We start from the raw sequence: 23,109 nt of genomic DNA on the forward strand, positions 1-23,109 counted from the left end.
GCAGCCCGACCATTAATATTGACTCTGTGACGCTCCCGACAAACAGTCGAGGTGCACATTTAATTCTGCAGTGACTTGGGCAGCTGTGGTTTTATGTCTTTTGGAGACAATCTGGGTTAGTACTGGACAATCATTTCAGACAGCTTCATCTTGCATCGACAGTTAATCCTGTTGGATGGAGTTTGTTCTATGTGGAGATATGCCGACATTACCCTGGATACCATAGCTCTTGATTCACCACAAAGATTTGCTGTCCTGGTCACAGATGAGCCAGTGAGAATTTGTCCTTTTTTGAACTCGGATATGTCTCCCATAATGTTGTGTGTATTGCAATATTTTATGTGCAGCTGTACTATTGCTCTGCTAAGTCAACCTTCACTCTGATGTATAAAATTAGTGAAGATTGGCCACCAGGCCGTGCTTAAATAGTTGTGAAACCTCCAACACTACAGGTAAAACTCGTAAAATTAGAATGTGGTGCAAAAGTTCATTTATTTCAGTAATTCAACTTAAAGGTGAAACTAATATATTATATAGACTCATTACATGCAAAGTGAGACATTTCAAGCCTTTATTTGTTATAATTTTGATGATTATGGCTTACAGATATGAAAACTTTTCACAATATTCTAATTTTGAATTTGGGGTTTTCATAAGCTGTAAGCCATAATCATCAAAATTATAACAAATAAAGGCTTGAAATATCTCACTTTGCATGTAATGAGTCTATATATTAGTTTCACCTTTAAGTTGAATTACTGAAATAAATAAACTTTTGCACCATATTCTAATTTTACGAGTTTCACCTGTATATTGGCCAGTGTTTCAGTATCATTGTTCAACCCGTGTAGTGCAAGTAATTTCAGGCTGACCAATACTTTTCCAGGATAAATAAATAAATAAAAAAGTATACCAAAGTGCTGATAGGATCCACTGGATGGCAGTAGCGACACCTCACAGATAACAGTTCCTACAACCAAATTTTCACCCTGAACATACAGAGATTGTGGGAGGCAAGTGTGGGTGTTTACAAAAATAAGCAATACAAAATAAACCATTATTAGCCAGAAGCCGGTCACCACATGCTAAACAGGTCATTGCTATGAGGCAGAACACGGTTAATCAACTTAGCCACGTGTGAGCATGTCACATTTCGGCCATGTGCATGTATGCTAATCATAACATTAGGCTTATAATATCAGACCATAACATTGTGTTATTATGCACTTTGTGCACGTCAGTTGAAGCACTTTCTTTTTGTCCTGTTTATGATTTTGGTAACAATTTACAATAAGGTTCCATTAGTTAACGAAAAAAGGAAATTCTTTTATTAATTACTCTCCCTCATAATGACAATGAGATTTGTTGTCCTGTGTTGTGTAGCTTGTTTGAGCTTCAGCAAGAACCAATGAGGTTCATTATCATGTGTTACGCAGAACGTTTGAGCTTCAGCAAGAACCAATGAGGTTCATTCTCGTGTAACGCAGCACGTTTGAGCTTTTTTCTCGTGTGTCAAGCAGGGTTAGGCAGGTACAGTTGAGCTTCTGTTTATGTTCACTTATTCACATATAAACATTGATCAAAGCCTAAATTCAATCTGTTCATCATAAAAAAGCGATCGTGTCGAATATAAAGTGAAAATTTTGACTAAACAGCTCAATTCATATGGATTAATTTTACAATCTCTTTGTGAACTTTTTAAAGCTTTAAAGCAACACTAAAGAAATTTTTTACCTTAAAGGGGTCATATAATGGTACATGCACTTTTTCAAGTTGATTGTACTGAAATGTGTGTTGGCAGTGCCTGTACACAACCATCATATAATGATAAAAATCCATCCAGTGTTTTTGTTTTAATCTCCTTATATGTTTTCCCCTGCCTCAAATTGAGCCGTTCGTTTTTGTGACGTCAATAAAACGGACGCCCCTCCCGCGATTGTTGATTGACAGCAGTGATTCAACACAGACCCGCCCTCGCTCGTCCTGTCAATCATAGTCCGCGCGGATCGGCGCGGTCATTGTTGATATGCTGGAGCACTGTCTATGAGCAGAATGGCGTATAAGCGATTGTGGTGTTCTGTTCTTGGGTGTAATAACGAACACAGCAGTCATTTTAATGTTCCTGAATCCGAACCGCTGAAGACGCAGTGGCTGAGTTTGTTTTCGAAGGGAATATTCCCCACGAGCAACGTCAATGCTTTCATGTTTGCGCGAATCATTTCTCACCAGACTGCTTTATAAACGAGGGTCAGTATAAAGCGGGTTTTGCTAAGAAGCTTCCTGAATAAAGGATCGGTACCAGCTATTTGTGTTCCTGCTGAACCTCTAGAACAACTGAAGTGAGTGTAACGTTTTATGAACCTTTATATTAATATTTATATCTTTGCAAATCGTTTGCACGCTTCACGATGAATGCGTCTAAGGTTTACACTCAGGGTACATTACGGCATGTTTTCTATGTACGACGTTCTCAATATAATTCATAATCCCACGTTTATAATGAACAACGCGTTATGGTTATTGTGTTACATACAAACGTGTACGCACAGAACAGAGAGGCGGAGTGAGCGCAGCTCATTATCATTTAAAGTCATATGCACTGAAACGGCGTGCTGAAAACAGAGCTGTTTTTGACCAGGTAAAATAACTGTTTTCTTACAATACTAATGAGAATTTTTAATTAAAGTATATTACAAACTTTTAATTTAGACCCTAAAGAATCATATTAGCTTGTACAAAAATGGCATTATATGACCCCTTTAAAATAAATGTTTGCAAAATCGTATCAGTGGTTCATCAAGTCGTAACAGGGTGAAAGGCACTTCTGGATTCACTTTGCAGTCCTATAACAGCTATAACCACACTATACAAGTTTGCCAGACCGGGTCGCGTTTCTGTAGTTCTAATGAGACATAAGAAAACTACAAATTTGACTTGCTTTACGTCAAGTGTTATTATTTATAATGTCATTATTTAGTTTTGCTTCGTTTCTGATGTCGCAATACATCACACTTTCATGAAATCATGCAACATACTCTACCTTGTCTGTGGACATCGTTCATTCCAAAGCCGGTGCTAGGTAAACAGCGAGCGTGCGTGCAACACTAGGCTGCGGTAGGTTAAATTATTTACGACAGCGGTAATGGACAATTCCGCTTCCAACCTGTAGGGCGACCGAAGAGGAAAAGTTCTTTAGTGTTGCTTTAAAGTGGTAGTTGCATAACTTCCAATGGAGGGACAGAAATTGCTCAGATTTCATTAAAAATACCTTAATTTGTGTTTTGAAGATGAACGAACGTCTTACGGATTTGGAACAACATGAGGGTGATGAAATTATGACAGCAATGTTTTTAATTTTTGGTTAACTATCCCTTTAACAGTGGGAACTACATTGATATAGTATTTGATAATCTTTGTTAACATTAGTTATTAAAAATACCACTGTTCATTGCTAGTCTGTTAGCTTAGGGTCCATTAAATAATATTAACAGATACTGTATAAGCAAATGTTGAGATTAGCATTAACTGATATTAATAAATACTTTAGAAGTTATTTTTTTCATTGTTAGTTTTTGTTATAGTAGTTAACTAATGTTAACAAATGGAACCATATTTAAGTTAAGTGTTACAATGATTTTTTATTTTATTTGATTAATGTGACTCAAGCTACATTAAAAAAAATCTGATTTTAAAATCTGTGATTGCACATAAAGGGATCTAAAATCAGCATCCGATAAGTGCAAATGAGAATAAAAGTCCTTGCCATTTGGCTGCTAGATTTACAAAAGTCCTGCAAAATAAAACAGTCTAAAATGAATCGTACCTAACCACTTTAATATTTGTGGTGGAAAAATTTACCATCAAACATTTATCTAGGTTGCCTTTAGTTTAGTTTTTTTCTCCATAGCTAGATGTGGTGACAGTGACACTGCCATTAATGTGAAATATTCTTCTCATTAAGACACCCAAACAAAAATATGAGGGACAAAATCTGTCCAGGAATTGTGAGATGGTGCCTTTTCACAGGTTATTTTAAGATGAGCTATTCTTTCTCTTAAAAGTATAACTGGTTTTCAGTGGCATTGTATAGGTTGTAATTATACATTAAAGGTGCACAATTTCTTTATGATATGATTTAATTTTTTACATTACAAAAACCAGTTGTTTTAAAGAGGCCATATTATGCCCTTTTACAAAATCTTGATTTTGTTTTCAGGGTCTTCTAGAACAGGTCATGCTAGAGTTTAAACTGTTCAAAAACTTCTCATATTTTGCATTGTTTCAGCACCTCTCTTCTCAGTCTCTCAGTAACGCTCTGTTTAGTTCCGGTCTCTGTGAAGCCCCTCCCTCTGAAAAGCGCTATGTGCTCTGATTAGTCGGCTGGACCAGTGTGTTTTGATTGGTCACCCGCCTCGAACACATTTCGGAAATGCCACGCCCCTTACCATAACCGCAACTTTCAATACACCTCTAATGCAACTCAGAGCCTAGTCCCTTTTTTGAGTATGCCTTGGGTGGAAATTATTTAAATGAGGAATATGACGAGTGTGTTCCTGGAAGAAAATTTAAGACTGCAATAGAGGTGTTCAAGGGAGTTCAGAAACAGTGGTTACTGATTTAGAGAATAACTAAATCCCTTTGGAGTGACTTTTTGCTTTGAAACTTTGCTGACATTTTTTCATGCTCAAACAGCAACATTACACACTAAAGAAAGTTGTTAAGAGTATCATTTTAAAGTAAACTAAAGCCTGTGGTAAACAAAACTTGACTTTACTTTATTTTGTTCTACAACATGATTTACACACATCCATAGCAAAACCGAGAATTTTGAAGCAGTTAAGTTCATTTTTGAAAATGTACATTTGTAATAAGTAACTAGAGAAGACAGATTGGGGTGTGAGTGAGTGCAGTCATCTAGTTATGTTTACCACCGAATTTATTTTACTCATAACTTTAAAAAAAAAACCATTATAAAACCCCATAGGAAAAATTAGAAGGAACCAGCGGTGAATAAGACTTTCGAGTTCTGACGTCATACCTGCACCACTCTGTTATTCAAGTTTCTGTGTTTTTAGATTTAGTATTTAGGTGTAATTGTTTTGGCATTATAATAAACTGACCATTCTTTCTCTCGTGAATAGGAAGCAAGTTGGGGACGGGCTGAAGAGACAGTTCTTGCAGCTCATTGGCTACGGCTTCACTCTGTGGACTGGAGGCGGAGCCTGTAGGAAGAGAAGGGGTCGGGAAACTGGGACTTGAGTCCTCCCCGATAGTCGCCATGGTCAAAAACAGCCCTAAAGGAAAAAAGAGAACAGATTATTAAAAACAATTACATTTAGTCATTCACCGTTAACCTACTTTATCTTAAATTTGCTAGTAGGCTTATGTCCCTTTAAAGGGAACAAACTGTAATTTCTGACAACAGTTTTTCAAAGTATGTACAAGGATATTTTCCAGGAAAAAAGTACAACATTGTGAATATGACCTTTAGTTACAAATCTCGGAATGTGTGTGTGTAGTGAAGAGATAATATGATCTCACTGCAACAGGAAAAACAGTGGTAACACAAACTCTGCAAGCATTTTAAGCAGATGACAAACACCATCACGATGGTAACATGTTATAACACTTCACATGCAGAAAGCAGCATCTTTGCAGTGACAGCTTGCGAAGGTATCAACACTGAGTCAGAAATTCAGCCATGGCCACATCTGCTAATGGGGTTCACTTTTTCCAACCATCAACTTCCAATGTTTGAAATCTTGAAAGATCATTTGAAAATTGAGAGCATGTCTGCTCTGACCTTTACATATTCTGTGTCATGGTGAAATGTCCCGGCAAACCTAGAGCTCAGATTACACATTTTACACTCAATTACAGAACCAGAAAGATGGTTTCATGTGCTGAATGGGACAAGATTTTTATCGTTTAAATGTTCAAAAGCAGAATATTAGAATGTCTTCAACATCTATAACATTTAAAATGTTAAAGAAAAAAAATTAAGATGTCTGCAACATCCATAAGATTTTGAATATTCAAAAAAGAGAATTTTTGAATGTCTGCATTTCTCAGCAACATCTACGTTTGAATTTTAGAATGCCAGAAATATCAAGAACATTAAAAAAAATTGAATTTTAGAATGTCTGCAACATCTTGAACATTGGAATGTTCAAAAACTAAATTTTAGAATGTCTGCATCATCTGGAAGATTTAAATGTTCAAAAGCAGAATTTTAGAATGCCTGCATCATCTGTTGAAAAAAAGCAATGTACGTTTTAAGACCACTGTGGTGGAAAATGAAAATCAAGTTTTTAAATGTTGTTTATATGTGGTGTGTTTTTAATATGCTATATAAAACATGTGCAAATTCGTAAGTCAACACCATTGCTGAGTATTTTTCTTCTTTAAACCTGCAGTGAACTAAAGACCGTCTCAAAACGCAGTTTGAAATCGCTGGTTTCTTCCGTCACAAACTACCTTGTAACTAATCACATCAAGGTGCCGGATGGCTTTAGCATCATTTACATTCTCTGAAGCAGGGGAGTCTAAAGAGAACCGATGAATCCCGGTATATTTTTCTGTTGGGTACAAAGCGGGTGAATTATGTATATGATGTTACAATGTTATGATGAACTATATATGTCTTTCGCCACTTTTTCCAGTTGTTTCTAAGGATTGTTAGAAGGCAACTGTCTGACACTGAGATGGTGAACAGGAACATGTTTTGTGTAACATTAGCAACACATTATTAGCTGTTTGATAACAGTCAAGCTAAAGGCTAATCATATTAATTACTGTTATGTTATGTGTCCGACGTTGTAAAGAGCGTTACCATTGTGCAGCGTTTACTTCAGTTAAGTTGAGCAAGTGAATCTGTGAGCTGGTGTGAGTGAGTGGAGGCGGGGCTAATTTTCATATTCATCGCTCCGCGTATACTAAATGAAGCAAGGTTGTTACATTCAAGCTATTTTAAGACATGAAGACGTTTAAATATGTCATTTTTGGTGCTCAAATATGAGTTTTAGGGGCTCAATTATTGACTACGGGGGATGTATGTTAAAAAAGCACAACATGAGAAAATATGCTTAATGTAATAATGTATAATCAGAATTGTGTACAAAATTTTGGATCGGTCAATGTGGAATGTAGAAAATGTCCTGAATAATTTCTTGTAATTGCTACAGGTAAGATCTGGACAATTTGAAATATTCTACAATGCATCACTGTGTTTTAAACATCCAGAAAGCATTCACATATTTCTCATTTTGAGTGAAATTTCAATGAAAACGCCTCAAGCTCTCCATCACAACTGATCTCAAATTACAAAATCCCCTCTTCAGAAAAAAAGATCATTGCCAGATCCTATCACTTTGCTTTGAATAAAAGGGAAATAACATTGTTAATTCAGCTAGTTTACTGAGAAGTTGCAAGCATCAACAAAGCTGCAAACTCAAGCGAGAGCCATATGAATTAATTTAGTTTATTTAATTGGTAAAGCACAGTTAATAATGGAGCAATATTTATTAAAGTTTTTTTTTATTAGTTTGAGCATAATTAGGTGAAAAAAAAAGTAAAAAAAAATAATGTTTCTGTTCTCATCTAACATGAATCGCAAACAAAAATATCAGTGGATTTCATTGTAGTAAGGCTTTTCACTGAGCTCTTGATGATTTGATGGTGTTATTTGTCCTGTATAATCTGAAAAAGCTACATTAAGAATCTTAAACGGTCTTATTTTGTGGAACAGAAAAAGTCATACGGATCAGACTATCCCTCTACACAAAGGGTTAGCAGAAAACAAAACACTTTGTTGCAGAACAAGAGAATTGGTTTTGATTTGGAGCGTCAGGTGCTTTCAGAAACGCATTTCTCTCCACAGGGTTCGAGTACAGAGAAAAAGAGAGGAGCAGATAACAGCTTATTCATGTGCCGAGTGAGTCACACAAAACACACACACACAGTTCTCATCAGGCCATCTGAGCAAAACAGTGCTGCTGGAATCTATCGCCATGGTGATGAATGATGTCATAACGGGAAAACATGATTGACAGGTGCATTCTGTTTACATCTCAGATTCTCAGCACTGCAGTAAAATTGTTTTGCAAACTCATTTGTTTTCTGTAATATGCTTTTTTCTTCCCTTTTGTTGGTTCACAGAACATTTCTGTGAAGTAATACTAAAAATATGAGTGGGAGTATTTGTGGTAAGAGAAATGTGCTGAGAGCGACTATGAACACAGGGAAGTTTGGAAAAAGGGACGGCAAAACACCAGATGTACTGTTTGCGCCAGACTGTGAATGTATAGAAATTTACATATACATATATAGCACCAAATCAGCCTATTAGAATCATTTCTGAGAGATCATGTTACACTGAAGACTGGAGTAATTATGCCAAAAATTCAGCTTAACCATCACAGGAATACATTGTTTAAAAAGATTCAAATAGAAATAATTTATTTTAAATTATAATAACATTTCTTAATATTACGGTTTTTATGTTATTAAACAAATAAACGCAGCCTTGATGAGCAGGATGGGTGGATGGATGGACTGAGACATCCTGACTCTGACATCCAACACACACTCACGATAATTACACTATACACTTACACAAAATGTTTATGATTTATTGATCTTTATGGGAAACTGATGCTCAACTGCTGGGAACATATTGCACTTACTGACATCACTAATCGTACATCACTTTGAAGATTACTGCTTACCCTACTCAGAAGTTATAGTCTTTCCAATACACTCCCAGCAAAAAGACAGTCCAATTAAAGCCAGTACACAAACAAATTCTGGGGGTTTTGGATACTTTTATGGGTGAGGAGGAATGGAATCAGCATTAGCAAGGTCTTTCCCCCAGGTCTTTGAATTGTAAAACTGTGGTCAAGTTTCTTATTTTGGCTTTCGTGGTCAGGCACATTTGCTTTTATCTGGGCCAGAATGCAAAACACCATTCTCTCTAGTATAAATTATCCCTCTACAAATGCACTTTGGCGTTAATATCGGCTTCAACAGCGGGCAGTTGTATGGTTGTTTCTTCTGTTTACCAAGCTAAACACGTGGGGCATAGACAAGTCAACATTTTAAGACTACACACATCACCAAAAAGATGAGTTCACTGAGTCAGAATATCATGCCGTGTGCCTGGTGTCTCTCCAAAGTGGCAGCTGGCTAATCTATGCCAGGAACAGCCAGGCCAACAGTATCCATGTGGCCCGCAATCCCAACTGACTCTGTCAGTTTTTTGTTTTGTTTTCCCTGAGATGTATCAGATTACAAAAGCAAAATGGGTTGTGCATGGTGTTTCAAGTTGACATTTACTCCTAGGCTATATGAATACAAACTAGGGCTGGGTTCGATTTCGATTCACAAGCTTGTGATTCCATTTATTTCAATACCAATTTCATTTCAATTTAATTCGATATTGATTCATTTGGATGTATATCAGGTACAGTACATGTCAACTTTTCTCAAGGAAATTATTATCTGTCAACTAAAGCCGTAAACTATACAGTCAGGGAACCCTGTCAATTGGTACGTGACTATTAAAGGTTAAAATTAGTTGATTTGTGTAAAAACTTTTAAATTACACAAAAAGGAAGTTTTTTTTATAATAATAACCTTTCAAATTACACAATTATGGTTCTAATCTAAGTCGATTTTTTAAATATAAACATTTAAAGGGTGGCTGTCATAAAAGCTTGTTTTCATGATATTTATTCAAATATGAAATATTGTAGAATATTGTTAATTTTTCTAGCTAACTAGCTGTTTTATTGACATCTCGCCACAGTTGAAATGCTAATTGAGCGATAACACAAGACATGATACGAATTACGGTAAGTTGTACAGTATCTTTTAACATACCTTCTGATGTTCATTCATGTTTATTTCATGCTACTGTGTAAAGCGGAAGAGTTGATCAATTCACATGCCGTTTGAACTATATTAATCTACTACGCCAAATTAAAGAGCGCTGAGTTTCTGAGAAGTGAAGAGAATATCAGGGTTTTGGGAATGGCAGATGCAGAACAGCAGCAAAATAAATAAGAGGAGGTGTGAGGTGGAAAATACCCAGAGGTGTTTATGTGTAGGTGCTTGTGATTCAATTACCTGATTTATTCCCTGTTCAAAAGAGTCCGGACTCGGAGTAATTCCATGTCAGGTGAGACACACCACCAACTACAAGAAAGAGAATAGATCAAGAAAGAGCAAAAGATTAGCTAATAAAAAACATGGTCACACTTTTGTTTGGAGTCCAATTCTCACTATTAACTAACTATTAACTTATTTTTGCCTCAATAAACTCCTAATGGGCTATATGCACGCATAACTTCCGCGTTTGATGCAAGGATGCTCTTGCGTTTCCGGTTGGGGAGATTTAAAGCGGAGGAAAACCGAGGAAACCGGGATTATGGCAGAGTCTTCAAAATGTACTGTCCTCTCGTCTTTGAAACGAAACTTTAATACGTTTGGATGTGATTTTATATATAGTTGTGTTTATTTAATATAATAAACAAAGAAGCATAAACAAAAATGAGGGGTGTCTGTTTTGTCTGTTTTTGTGACTAACGTTTCTTTAGTATAGCAATAGAGTATAAAAACCAATATAAATTCTCGGTATAGCATTGGACTCTATACGATCGGCGGAAGTAATCCAGCATCCTTAAGCCTTCACCGGAAATACCGCCGTGCATAGAGCCCATTACTGCCTGTTAATAGTTAGTAAGGTCGTTTTTAAGTTCAGGGATGTAGAATATGGTCATGCAGAAGGCATTAATATATGCTTTATAAGTACTAATAAACAGCCAATATCCTAGTGATATGCATGCTAACAAGCAACTAGTTAATAATGAGAATTGGGCCCAAAACTAAAGTGTTACCATTACCAAAAACATCTCAGAGATCTGGTTACATTAGGGGTATTAGGTAAAAAGATCATCAGGATTCAATAATAAGGATTTGCCAGTTTTGGGGTTTTTTTTACTCACCATGTCAACATTTTCACTGAATCCACCACAAAAGAATGATTTATTTTAATATATTTTATTTTAATAAATATTTTAGAAATATTCATATTTTTCTTCGCAAGATTTTTCTTTAAACTACATAACAAAAAGCTGGAAATTAGCTAACAGTCATTTTCCACAAAACCCTCATCCGTGTAAGCAAGCTAGATAACATTGCTGTTGCAAATTCTGCTGATTTGTCACAAAGATAATGTGCAATACATAACAGAAAGCAAAATGTTTTGCAAGTTAGCAAAAAATGCTTGTTTGTACAAGTTCAATGAATGCTTGTTTTGTACAAGTTCAATGAATTCAAGATTTTCAGCAGCAACAGTGTTATTTTACTATTATTTATATAATATTATAGCATTAATAATATGTTCATGTTCACTTTGATATTAGTTTAAGTTTTAGTCATTTTTATTAGGTTTTGTTTTATATTTTTATATCAGTTTTAGTCATTTTAGTACTTCAACATCAACTTATTTCAGCTTGTTGCCAAGGCAACATTTCTAGTTAACCTTATAACTATTTTATTTCAGCTTTATTTCAATTACAGAAATTTTTTTTTTTTATAGTTTTAGTTAACAATAACAACATCAACAGGCCTCTCAAACGCGGTAAGCCGTTCAAACCAAAAGGATGATAACTATAATAATAAAGATATAGTTCTAAAAATCAATCTACATTTTAAAGAATAGCAACTATTATAACAACTATAATGATAACTTAATTTTTTTTATAGTTATCATTCTTGATGTAAACAGGCCTTTACACTGGCCCTCGGCCCCTCTCATTGCTGAGCCCTATATACACACACAGTATCAGTATACACACAGTATCAGTATATAGACTGTAGGCCTATATTTTTACTTTTTATAACACATAAGGTTTTGTTGCATAGAAGCATGTTCTGAGTTCAATAAAAGCTCCATCAACAGCATGCCACAGAAAATCATTTTGACTCATCTCTCAGTCAGCACAAAGATTCTTAACACAGACCCACATCCAGACACTAGAATTAAAGCAGTAGCCCATAACCAGAAGTCTATCCACATAGAACAGCAGTACCACAACTAAAAGGACAAATTAGACAATCTTACAGCCCAAATAACACATATTTTAGCAGAAGAATTAATGTGTTTTATCAAAAGTACAAGCTGCACATTTCTGCTGCTGATAAAGATGAACTTCAACATTCCTTGAAACCTGAGCTGCAAGACAAAAGCACAAAAGTAAGAGTGACTAAAAAGAGGGAGGCACAAGAAACATATTACAGAAATAAGTGAGGACTGTTGTTTTTATAATTTTAAGCTGGTGTGTCTCAAAATCTCTATATAGTGTGAATGACGCAGAAGTTGGAGTTCATTTTGTCCCACTTTATTTAGTCACTATGAATCATCAGCTGACCTAGTTGATACACACACAGTGTGTGTGAAGCAGAAGGCATGCCTGTTGATCACAAACTGTGTGGTATAATTGTGTATGTTAAATATCATATATTCATAATGTTTCCAACCTGCAGTTAAAATGCTGATGTGACAAAGAGAGATCAATAAGTCTTTTGCATCATGCAATACACCTCAAGACACTTACAACCCATTTATTTTACTTTTAATTTATTTTATTAATACATTTTTTATTTTTTATTTTAGAAATATATTTATCACAAACCTATTAATTTTAATATATATATATATATATATATATATATTTTTTTTTTTTTAAAGTCAAACATTTTCTTTTATAAATAAAATTCTTTTAGAAATACTCACATACACTGATATTGCACATGGCACGATAATACCATAAATGTCAAAATAAACTACTTGGTATTGTTTGTATTATTTACCATGGTATCTTGTTCAAAAACAAAACATATGGCATAACCATAGTACTTTTGGAACAAAGGCAAAAGAACACACTTTAAAAGCTTCAAATAACATGTTCTAAGAGCTGTCATAATATGCAAACTCACCTAACGACAGATGCATTCAATAAAATAATGAAGACACCATGTCATGATGCACGTTACATAACTTCACAGCATCAGGACCACAAGCACCCTCCTATGCCCACTGTGGTCAAGGTGACCTGTATCCCTTATAATCTTCAGTCATACGCAGGACAACCCCCCAAAAAGATGCTGTCTCACCCAGCAAACATATGGCACGGTATCCTGACAAGCAAACTCAGACCATGTGCTTGCTGTTCCCAACTACACAATGCAACTTCCAGCAAGCTCATGATGCAATATTAAACACCCTGAAAGTAACGTTATTGGAACAAACTAAGGCATAAGTTTAAAAGTTGTCTTACTTTACAATGGGTGATACATCTCATCATCTATTGGTATTCCTCTGGTCTGGACTTCACTAATCGTTTCCGATATCCAGCAAACTTCAACCGGAACCCCGCCCATTTTTGTGATCCATCCAATAGTTGGCGAGTACTTAGAAGACTGGCATCGCAAATAACCAATAGGCTCATTTAAATGACTTCCGTGACAGGGACAAACAAGAGCCATATCTGTAACAAAAAAGGTCGACTGTGTTGAACGATGACCTACTAAACCAATCACATCGCTGCTTACTGTTCTCGGTGGAATCAGAGGGCCAATCGGAATGCTCACCGGTTTAGGGTGGGAGCTCAGCGTTGAGATTTTACCAAATGGTAAAATGAAAGTTAGCTTGTACGTTATTTACAAAATAAAATAAAAAATGTTTATAATGTCTATATACTTTAAAGTGTACAAATATCTCCAATAACATAAAAATATTTTTTTTTTTTTGTGGTCAACAATGGAGGATTCTGCTTTGTCTGTTAGTTTCCAAACAAACAAATCAACAATGATGATCATTTAATTATTTAAAAATACATTAATGAGTCACTAAAATCGTGGGCCTTGGAAAACTCTCTAGTCTGGGAATTTTGAGTTGAAGAACAGCGCAAAAAGAGCGATCTACTGCCTCCTGGTGGCCAATTTACGCAATTTACTGTTTGTCTGTCCCCGTCAATATTGAGGTTTCCCTTGAAAGCAAAACAGTGCATACGACTCCATTTTGTACCACATTAACATTGATTAATTATTTTATTGTAAAAAAATATATTACACAAATTTTATGTGACATCAATTATAAAATCTAAGTAGTCATCAATGCATACAATATCCTAAAGTATTTATAGTTTGAATCATCTGACTGGGTTTGCGATTAATATATGAATCAATGTTAATATTCATTCTGACATTCAAGGGAAAAAAAATCCACATTTTACATTCATAAACATCTGTAACTGTATGCTGACGATTCCACTTACATTTCAGTACAGTGTGGACATCAGCACTGAGACTTTTGAAATGCTTTTACTGTCTAAATGCATTTTAATCTCAGTATGGATTCCCATGAGTCTGTCAAGCATGCACATAAGCCTCAAGTGTCTTGCAGTTTCTGTGTACAAGTGCAACATTCAGAGTTCAGATGTGGTGATTCGGACTCACTAACTGGTTATTCCAGTCCCTTATCAAGAAAGATAAAAATAAGACATTTAAAAGTTCAGGCTGTAGACTTTTTAGGTTAAAGGTCTGTTTCAGTCTCAGTGGCTTGGAGTTGTCAAGTAAAATCAAGTACCACTTAAACATAACCAGAAAAACCAGCCTGGGCAGCGTTTCTCACAAGTATCGTAAGCCTAAATTGATCATAGAGACCATTGGTGGCAATTGTTCTACGATCAATTTAGGCTTAGATGCTGTATATTTTGTCCATTTATAAAACACACATCATTTGACCACTGCTCAACACACGAGTACTCATGTGGGACATCAGTGGGACGTCACTGTGCGTTTGACCCCCATGACCCTGAAGGTGGTGTTGGCAATCTTCTCGTACAGCAAGAACATCAGTGCGGCAGTGAGGACCGTCTGAAGCAGCTTCGCCTCCAGGCCTTTAAACAATCCCAGCATGCCCCACTTCCTGCAGTAAATCAATCAACAAACATGTCAGTTTTACAGGAGGAGTTCAGATATCATAAGATAATAACTTGTGTGAGTGAGCTCAGCTACTAAAAATAAACGGCAGAGTGGAATACGTGTGTGTTATTGCACCTGACTCTATTGATGAGCAGATCCATGACAGATCTCAGGCTATTCAGGAGTTTGGACCGATCTGCAGGCCTGCCATGCTGTCCGAACTGAACACAGAGGAACAGGACAGTTTAAATAGACCATATTATCAGTACACAAACAAAATAAAAAGTTTAGAAGAGGTGTGGATTCCTAATGTCTAACAGTGGTTCTGAACTGGTGGGCCGCAGGTCTGTTCTGATAGGGACAGCAGAGAATAATAATGCTAAATGATTAAAAGCAAATTAAACTAAACATATAACCGTGGATAGTTACGAGAGCTACATAAATTCACTCTTAAAAGGGAGGAGAAAATGCTTCCCTCAACTATCTTTTGTTGTTGACATCAGTGGTCACGTCCAATCAAACTGTACAGTATTTTGATATATATATAGAGACTTTTTTTTAACACTTTTGATCACAGGAATAAATTAAAAACTATATGTGTGTGTGTGTCTATATATAGACACACACACACATATAGTTTTTAATTTATTCCTGTGATCAAAGCTGTATTTTCAGCATCATTACTCCAGTCTTCAGTGTCACATGATCCTTCAGAAATCATTCTAATATCATGATTTGCTGCTCTAGAAACATTACTTATTATTATCAATGTTGAAAACAGTTCATTTTTTTTGTTTAAAACGTGATTTTTTTTAGTGAATAGAATTTTTTTAACACTTTACAATAAGGTTTCACTAGTTAACTACATGTACTAATAATGAACTGCACTTCTACAGTAATTATTAATCTTTGTTAATGTTATTTTCAACATTTACTAATACATTATTAAAATCAAAAGTTGTATTTGTGAACATTAGTAGATGCACTGTGAACTAACATGAACAAACAATGAACAGCTTGATTTGTAATAACTAAACATTAACAAAAATTTACAAATGCAGAAAGAAATGCATTGCTCATTGTTTGTTCATATTACTTAATACATTAACTAATGTAAAAATTTAACATTATAGAAAAGTGTTATAGAAATTTCTTAAGAACAGCAATTTTTTGTAACAATATAAAATCTATTTAATACATCATTGCTGAATAAAAGTATTTGTCATATGGATGGACTACATCCCTGTGACCCTAATTAGGACAAGAATTTTAGAGAATGGATATCTTTAAAAAAAAAGAAAATTTCTTTTGAAAAAGTATGAATTCATTTCAAAATGTTTTTCTTAGTGACCCCAAACCTTTGAATGTATATGAGACCTGCTTGGTTAAATATAATCCAAATGTACTCTGGTCTTACCCGTAGAACAGACTGAACTGTCTGTAGTGGGTAGGTTATGGTGGTTGCTATGGCTTTAGCAATGGCTCCAATAAGAAACACCTCCACCGAGGACAGCTATCAACAATCAGATAGTGAAACATATCAATTAAAGGGATAGTTCACCCTAAAATGAAAATCAATCATTTCAATCACAATTGAACACATTGCAAACCCATTTAGAGTCACCCTGTCAACACAGAGGAAACAGCATATTTAAAGGGATAGTTCACCCAAAAATGAAAATTCTGTCAGTAATTACTCACCCTCGTGTTGTTCCAACCCCATAAGACTTTCGTTCATCTTCGGAACACAAATTAAGATATTTTTGATTAAATCTGAGAGCTGGCTCACTCCTCCATAGGCTGTCTCCCGCATGCGTCGTGGCGCTCTCGTGAACTCACGTCAGAGGCCCACACAGGAGAAAATGAATAGTTGAATAAAGTTGTTATTTTTGTTTGTTTTCTGCGCACAAAAAGTATTCTCGTCGCTTGATAAACTTAAGATTGAGCCACTGTAGTCACTCGGACTATTTTAACGATGTCTTTCATAACTTTTGGGCCGGTCAGTTTCGATCCCTTAAGAAGCCTATGGAGGAGTGATCCAGCTCTCAGATTTAATAAAAAATAACTTAATTTGTGTTTTGAAGCTGAACGAAGGTCTTACGGGGTTGGAACAACAACGTGAGTAATTACTGACAGAATTTTCATTTTTGGGTGAACTATCCCTTTAAATTTAAACGAAAAAGCACGATTTGGAAACTGAATGTTCTGTGACATGATGCCTGTTTGCTTAATCGTATTGCTATATCACTATGGTATCAATACACTATCTGTGGAGTGGTTCACTCATCCTCGACAGATGCTCCCTCATGAGTGCTGATCTGAATGGGCAGATCCACTCTAACATTTCTAATCATCATTTACACATTCTACAATATCAGAAATGCTGCGGTTACTGTTTCCCAGCCAACAGAGATCTTGTGAACAGACTCATCTGTTTATTCGTGTGCCGTCATAATTGGGTCTGCTGAGAAAAACCTCTAAATGAAGATAATCCATTACTGCACTGTCCTTTATATTGTAAAAGTTTCAGACTATGAACTTTAGAACATTATAAAAGAAGTCCCCAGAAGACTGTTTTTGTATCAGTAGTCTAACCTCTCTGTTCACGCCCCTCAGGAGATGCCTTTTCAGACCCTCGTAGATCATGAACTGCACAGCTGGATTGAGCACCAGCAGCAGGGAGGGAAACGTCCCGTTCCATAACGCTCCCACTCCTTCCTGCTGCATGATCTGTACAAACGCATCTGAAGAGAGACAGGTCAACTAATAATGATATCACACATTTTAATTAAAGGGAATGAAATTAGTATCATGTCTGATATATTTTACCCATAATTCCTCTGTAGTGTGTGGGCTGTATGTCCTCATTTCTGAATTTCGCACCCTGCAGTTTCAGTCTGGTATTGACTACCCAGAGTGGAGTGGTCACAAGAACATTCACTACACCTAAAGGCAGACAGTTAGCTTCATTTTAGTCCTAGCACAAGCTACAGTACATGCATATAGTAGAAGATGAGGAAACATGAAAAATAATCTATATATATATATATATATATATATATATAATATATAATACCATTGCCAACAATAATTTAAACACTACGGGCCTAAAGTTTGGAATAAATAAGATGTTTTTATGTTTTAGAAAGAAGTCTCTAATGCTCACCAAGGCAGCATTTATTTGATCATAAATACAATAAAAACAGTAATATTGTGAAATATTATTGCAATTTAAAAGAACTGTTTATTCCTGTGATGGTAAAGCTGAATTTTCAGCATCATTATGCCAGTCTTCAGTGTCACATGATCCTTCAGAAATCATTCTAATATGATGATTTGGTGTTCAAGAAACATTTCTGATTATTCTCAATGTTGAAAACAGTTGTGCTGCTTAATATTTTGTGTAAACCATGATAAACTACCACTACTTTTATTTATTAAGGATGCATTAAATAGATTAAAAGTGACATGTTATTAACGGTTTCTATTTAAAATAAATGCTGTTCTTTGTATTAAATGTTAAAATAAAATATATTCAAACAAAAGTCAATCAAACATTTATTCATTTTAAATGATAATAATATTTCATAATATTACTGTTTTTACTGTAATTATGATCAAATATCATGGGGCATTTGTGGCCTAATGGTTAGAGAGTCAGACCTCTTGTAATGTAAAGGGAAATTGAGCTTTCCTGCAAATTTATGAGAAGCACATACAGTACATTTTCAAATAAGCAAACCTGCTGCAACACCAATGACGAGGTCTCGCCCTGGCGTTGACCTCTGACCTTGCAGCCAGGTGGCCTTCAGACTATGGAAACAATAGAAGTAGACGAAGTTTGAGCAACAGAGGCTGCAGATTACAGGAAACCAGCCTCTATATGGAGCTAACCTGGGGAGAGAGAGAGATTAAAAAAAGACTGGTTATTGGTTATGCTTGCAACTTGAAATAAAATGAAAAAGACCTTCAGATGATGCCACAAATGATGATGCCACATGCATTGATTTGATGCATGTGAAATAACTTACAGACCCTCTTCCTTGATGATCTCTGACAGAATGGCTGGAGTAGATTTGGCTTTCCGTTTTTCATCAACTGCACAGAAACAGAAAAAAATGTGGTCACATATTTTAAAACACAGAAACCAGAAGATAAAGGGGCAAAAAGGAAATCAAAAATCAATGTGTTTCACTGTTTACCTTGCAGCCGAAGCCGAGCTGTATCAAGAGGAAAGAAAACAGTCATTGCTGTAACACTGCCCTGCAAACAAATGACTTATATCAAAAACATGATATAGATCAGTGCAACATTAGATTTGTTTGTGTCACATTTAATATGCTGACTTTAAAGGTTCAAAGCATTTTATGAAGACTTATTGATTTTTCCTTGAATTGTTTTTAATGCTGTCATGCAGCAGGTGGACGTCAGCAAAGCGGATCAAAATGTATGATAACTACACATGTCATCATTCAAAAAGCCGTAAACGAGATCATATAAAAACCATACAGATGTGACGTGATCATGTAAAGCTGAGTTTTACCCATAGACTGTAAAAAATATGGAGTTTTACCATCGCACCGGCGACTGCATGCACGAGACTCTCGTATGAAAACACATCCAGAAGTTTCAGATCTTTAGATCCCATCCTCGCAAACTGGAAAATGCAACTGCAAAGTGACTTTTTTCCTAATTTATTTAGATTACAAACCAATTATATGGTTTCTGAGTTCAGAATTCGGAATGATACACAGCTCCAAGAGAGATTTCCCTGTCAACATCAAACTGAACTGATCAACTTCCGGGTCCGTTTGAATTCCTCAACGATGATTGGACAAAAGTTGTCTTGACCTCGCGTTGTGTAGCCAATCAGTAACGGAAACCACTCCCACATGTTTGAATAAAAGGGAACTGTAAGCGATTTTTTATTATTATGCTGAATAGACACTTTCTATGGGAAATATGACAAATAGAAATAATAACCTTCTCATATATGATTAAATGGGTTTCTTTTTCAAATATTTCTAAAACAGTCATGCAAATACTCATATTGACATTCTATATAGCAATATACTTTATGAAGTTCATTTTAAAGCAGCTGACAATATATTTGGATCATGTGACAGTGAAGCCTGGAGTAATGACTGATTAAAATTCAGTTTTGTATCACAGAAATAAATTATATATTAAATATATTCAAATAGAAAACCCTTATTTAAAATTGTAATAATATTTCACAATGTTGGACTACCTTTATTTCTGTATTTTTATTAAACAAATGCTGGCTTGATGAGTACAAGAGACTTTTTTTTTAAAAACAGAAGAATATATATATATAGATCTGGATATTTTGAAATGCAACCACACAGCTCAGATACAGTAATCTTTGTGACTTTGCACACAGGTGCTCAGATGTTGTCAGTTTAATCTACTCTGTTACTCAGATTGAAATCTAGCTTCCACTCTCAAGGCTGGAGGAGCATTTTTCATTGAAATAAAAAAGTACCTGCCAAACTCTATTCCTGACTAACATGTTAAACGAGTCCTCATGCCTCAATGGAAGAAACGCTTGTTGAGTGAAGTGATTGCATCCTTTAACAAGACCAGCCCTCTAACTAAACTCGATACCTGTGTGGAATACTTGACATATCTTCCACAACCAACTCAGCATATGAAACCGGCAGATTTCCTCGTCTCATGCAAGTGTGGAGGTGCTGATCGGTGCATGTATTACATAAACAGGTTTAACACTATCAACTTTACCAACTGAGGTAAGTCCCTGTCTCGTTTCTTGATGTTAAATATGATGATCTAGAATAAACAGAGTAAATCTACACTTTTCATAAAAAATAGATCAGAGACTTTTTTTTTTCTTGTTTTAAGCATAAATCTAAGGAAAGTTAGATAGGTTTATGCTTAAAACAAGTAAAAGACAAGCTAACAAGATAAGAAAAATAAACTCTTAATATCTTAAAATATCTTATCTTTAAATGTAAGAATATTTTTACTGAAAAACAGGAAAAAAAAAATGAATAAGATAATGGTATTCTGCAGCATGATACTTGAAATTCTCTTCTTTTTACATCAGAAAATTACACTTCAGGATAAGATGGACAGTAAGAAAGCAGATGAAGATTTAGACGAGTCTGAGGAAGATGGGATTGACTTTGAGGAAGATGAGAATGATTCAGCATTGGACTCATCAACGGGCTGTGAGTCGCGGAGTTAAACGTTTACAACATCTCATGACATCCCAAAAAGTCAAATTATTAAGCTATAGTAACAATTCCATACAATATTCCAACAGTCAATGACTATCAACTTTAAGATCAGGGAGATCAATGTCTATTATTTTAAAAAAGTGAAGATTACATAGAAAATAGTCTGTCAACACAATGTGTTTTGTGTGTGAATACTTAAACAATAACAGAATTTTATTCACAGATGCAACATCTGACAAACTGTATGAAAACGTGCAGAACGTAGAGGAAACCAGTTTAACTGCATCAATAGACTTACAAGGTAAGACATTTTATGATTTTCACATTTTAAACTTGTTTATAATCAGTTAAAAAACATAATGTAGTGTCAACCGGATGCACTACTGAAGTTATTTTGATTAAATATTATGATGGCACATGAATTTTAAAAAATAATACTAAATAATGGCATTCATGGATAAACCATTTATAATAAATGCTGCATTTTTCCCCATAAAAAGTTAGAAATTTTGATTTCATGGTGACTTGGAGAAATCATCTTCGAGAGATTATGAGGGTTAAGCAGTTATATTAAACTCTTATATTGTATGATTGAAACCTTGGTATTTCATGATTTTGGCAGAGGAATTGCGCATCATGTTACTGGGGGCGAGGGGGTCTGGAAAAAGCTCAACTGGAAACACCATCCTCAGGTACAGTGCTTTTAAATCAGACATGCAACTGAGCAGAGTCACCCAGTTCTGTGAAAGAGCATCTGGAAACATCAGCGGCCGGCCCGTGGCCATAATCGACACGCCGGGACTGAACAGGATAGGCCACACAGAGAAGGGAGTGACCCGAGAGATCCTGAAGTCCACCTCTCTCTATACTCCAGGACCACACGTGTTTCTGCTGGTTATGCCTGTTGGGAACTTAAGTAATGATGACAAAAGCATGCATAAGCTGATTGAGGGCATGTTTGGGGAGAGCATATGGACTTACACCATCATTGTGTTCACTCACGGCGATCGTCTGGAGGGGAAGACGGCGAATGATGTTATCGCATGCTCGGACAAGGACTTACGCAGTTTCATCCATAAGTGCAGCGGTGGGTTTCTGTTTTTCAATAACAAGGAGACGACAAACTATGAGCCCGTGACAGAACTCCTAAAAAAAGTCGAGACCCTTGTGGCCATCAATGGAAAGAGCTGCTACACAACGTCTTTCTACCCCGCCTCTGAGAGAAAAATCAAGAAGAAAATGGAGAAAGTTTTAGAGCGGAGAAAAGACCAGATTGCACAGAAAGAGAGAGAGCTGATGATACACAGCAAAACTGAGCAGGAGGTGGAGAGAAAAAAGCAGGAACTCTGGAGAATGGAAGAAAATGATGCAAGAAAAATGGCTGAGAATCCAGCCAAACAAAAAATCTCAATCAAACTAGCCAAACGTCACCCAGACCGAAAATCTTCCATTTAGAAACTTGTCCAAATATTTGACAATGCTTGTGTTTTATCGATATTTGTCCGGCTTGCACAGTAAGATAGAAATGGACAGGGCAAATTCTTCTAATGTATTTTTTGTTCGACTGAGTAAAATTATGTTTTTTTTAAATAAAACTTGCCCATATTCAAGTGTTGAATAAAAAAAGAATGCATGAAGCTAGAATAATTTTTTTATTTTATTTTATATAAAGCAGCGGTCTGTTCTTTCTTTTGATATATTGCATGTTCAGATATTCATACAACAAAATATTCTGGGGGCCATGAGATCTTTGTGAAAATGCAATCAAAAATGCTGGTGGTGGTTTGCAACTTAAAAAAAAGAAAAGAAAACTCTGGCAGTGAAAGAGTTAATGACCTTAAAGCGCATATGCAACCTTATTTTGTTCAAAATTAACAACATTTAAATAATAAAGTAAGTA

The 23,109-nt window shown here is 35.6% G+C and overlaps 3 protein-coding genes across 11 annotated transcripts in view; 1 reads left to right on the forward strand and 2 right to left on the reverse strand.

Moving 5' to 3' along the window:
• mrtfaa (myocardin related transcription factor Aa) overlaps positions 1-13,437 on the reverse strand; it is a 49,589-nt gene extending 36,152 nt beyond the window's left edge. For 8 of the 9 annotated variants that reach the window (XM_056266627.1, XM_056266620.1, XM_056266628.1 and 5 more), the window contains exons 1-3: positions 13,341-13,436; positions 10,126-10,194; positions 5,121-5,294 (exon numbers count right to left, since the gene is read on the reverse strand). In XM_056266627.1, coding sequence (XP_056122602.1) covers positions 5,121-5,280 — 160 coding nt within the window. In that variant the 5' untranslated portion in view covers positions 5,281-5,294; positions 10,126-10,194; positions 13,341-13,436. Of the gene's footprint in view, positions 1-5,120; positions 5,295-10,125; positions 10,195-13,340 lie in introns of all 9 variants that reach the window. The other variant, XM_056266629.1, reaches the window with a different exon arrangement.
• A 1,404-nt stretch (positions 13,438-14,841) lies between these two features.
• On the reverse strand, positions 14,842-19,789 carry slc25a17 (solute carrier family 25 member 17). Its single transcript, XM_056266635.1, has 9 exons — positions 19,562-19,789; positions 19,191-19,251; positions 19,020-19,086; positions 18,731-18,882; positions 17,818-17,934; positions 17,584-17,732; positions 16,406-16,501; positions 15,124-15,209; positions 14,842-14,992 (listed from the first exon to the last, which is right to left on the reverse strand). The coding sequence occupies exons 1-9, from the start codon at positions 19,634-19,636 to the stop codon at positions 14,842-14,844; spliced, it is 954 nt and encodes a 317-aa protein (XP_056122610.1). The 5' UTR covers positions 19,637-19,789.
• An 810-nt stretch (positions 19,790-20,599) lies between these two features.
• LOC130101082 (GTPase IMAP family member 9) lies at positions 20,600-22,819 on the forward strand. Its single transcript, XM_056266634.1, has 4 exons — positions 20,600-20,759; positions 21,077-21,200; positions 21,433-21,510; positions 21,832-22,819. The coding sequence occupies exons 2-4, from the start codon at positions 21,098-21,100 to the stop codon at positions 22,662-22,664; spliced, it is 1,014 nt and encodes a 337-aa protein (XP_056122609.1). The 5' UTR covers positions 20,600-20,759; positions 21,077-21,097; the 3' UTR covers positions 22,665-22,819.
• The last annotated feature ends 290 nt before the right edge of the window (positions 22,820-23,109 follow it).

Source organism: Rhinichthys klamathensis, unplaced genomic scaffold (genome assembly GCF_029890125.1).
Source record: "Rhinichthys klamathensis goyatoka isolate OS25496 unplaced genomic scaffold, OSU_Roscu_1.1 h1tg000251l_1, whole genome shotgun sequence".
NCBI lineage: Eukaryota > Metazoa > Chordata > Actinopteri > Cypriniformes > Leuciscidae > Rhinichthys > Rhinichthys klamathensis.

Bases quoted from the DNA above. Each gene is read 5' to 3' on its own strand.
- slc25a17 (XM_056266635.1), bottom strand. From the start codon at position 19,636: ATGGGATCTAAAGATCTGAAACTTCTGGATGTGTTTTCATACGAGAGT. The intron at 18,883-19,019 runs GTAAGTTATTTC...CTCTCTCCCCAG, and splicing joins ATCATCAAGGAAGAGGGTCT to GTTAGCTCCATATAGAGGCT. The intron at 16,502-17,583 runs GTTAGACTACTG...GATTGTTGATAG, and splicing joins TGAGGGGCGTGAACAGAGAG to CTGTCCTCGGTGGAGGTGTT.
- LOC130101082 (XM_056266634.1), top strand. From the start codon at position 21,098: ATGGACAGTAAGAAAGCAGATGAAGATTTAGACGAGTCTGAGGAAGAT. The intron at 21,201-21,432 runs GTGAGTCGCGGA...TTTTATTCACAG, and splicing joins ATTGGACTCATCAACGGGCT to ATGCAACATCTGACAAACTG. The intron at 21,511-21,831 runs GTAAGACATTTT...TGATTTTGGCAG, and splicing joins TGCATCAATAGACTTACAAG to AGGAATTGCGCATCATGTTA.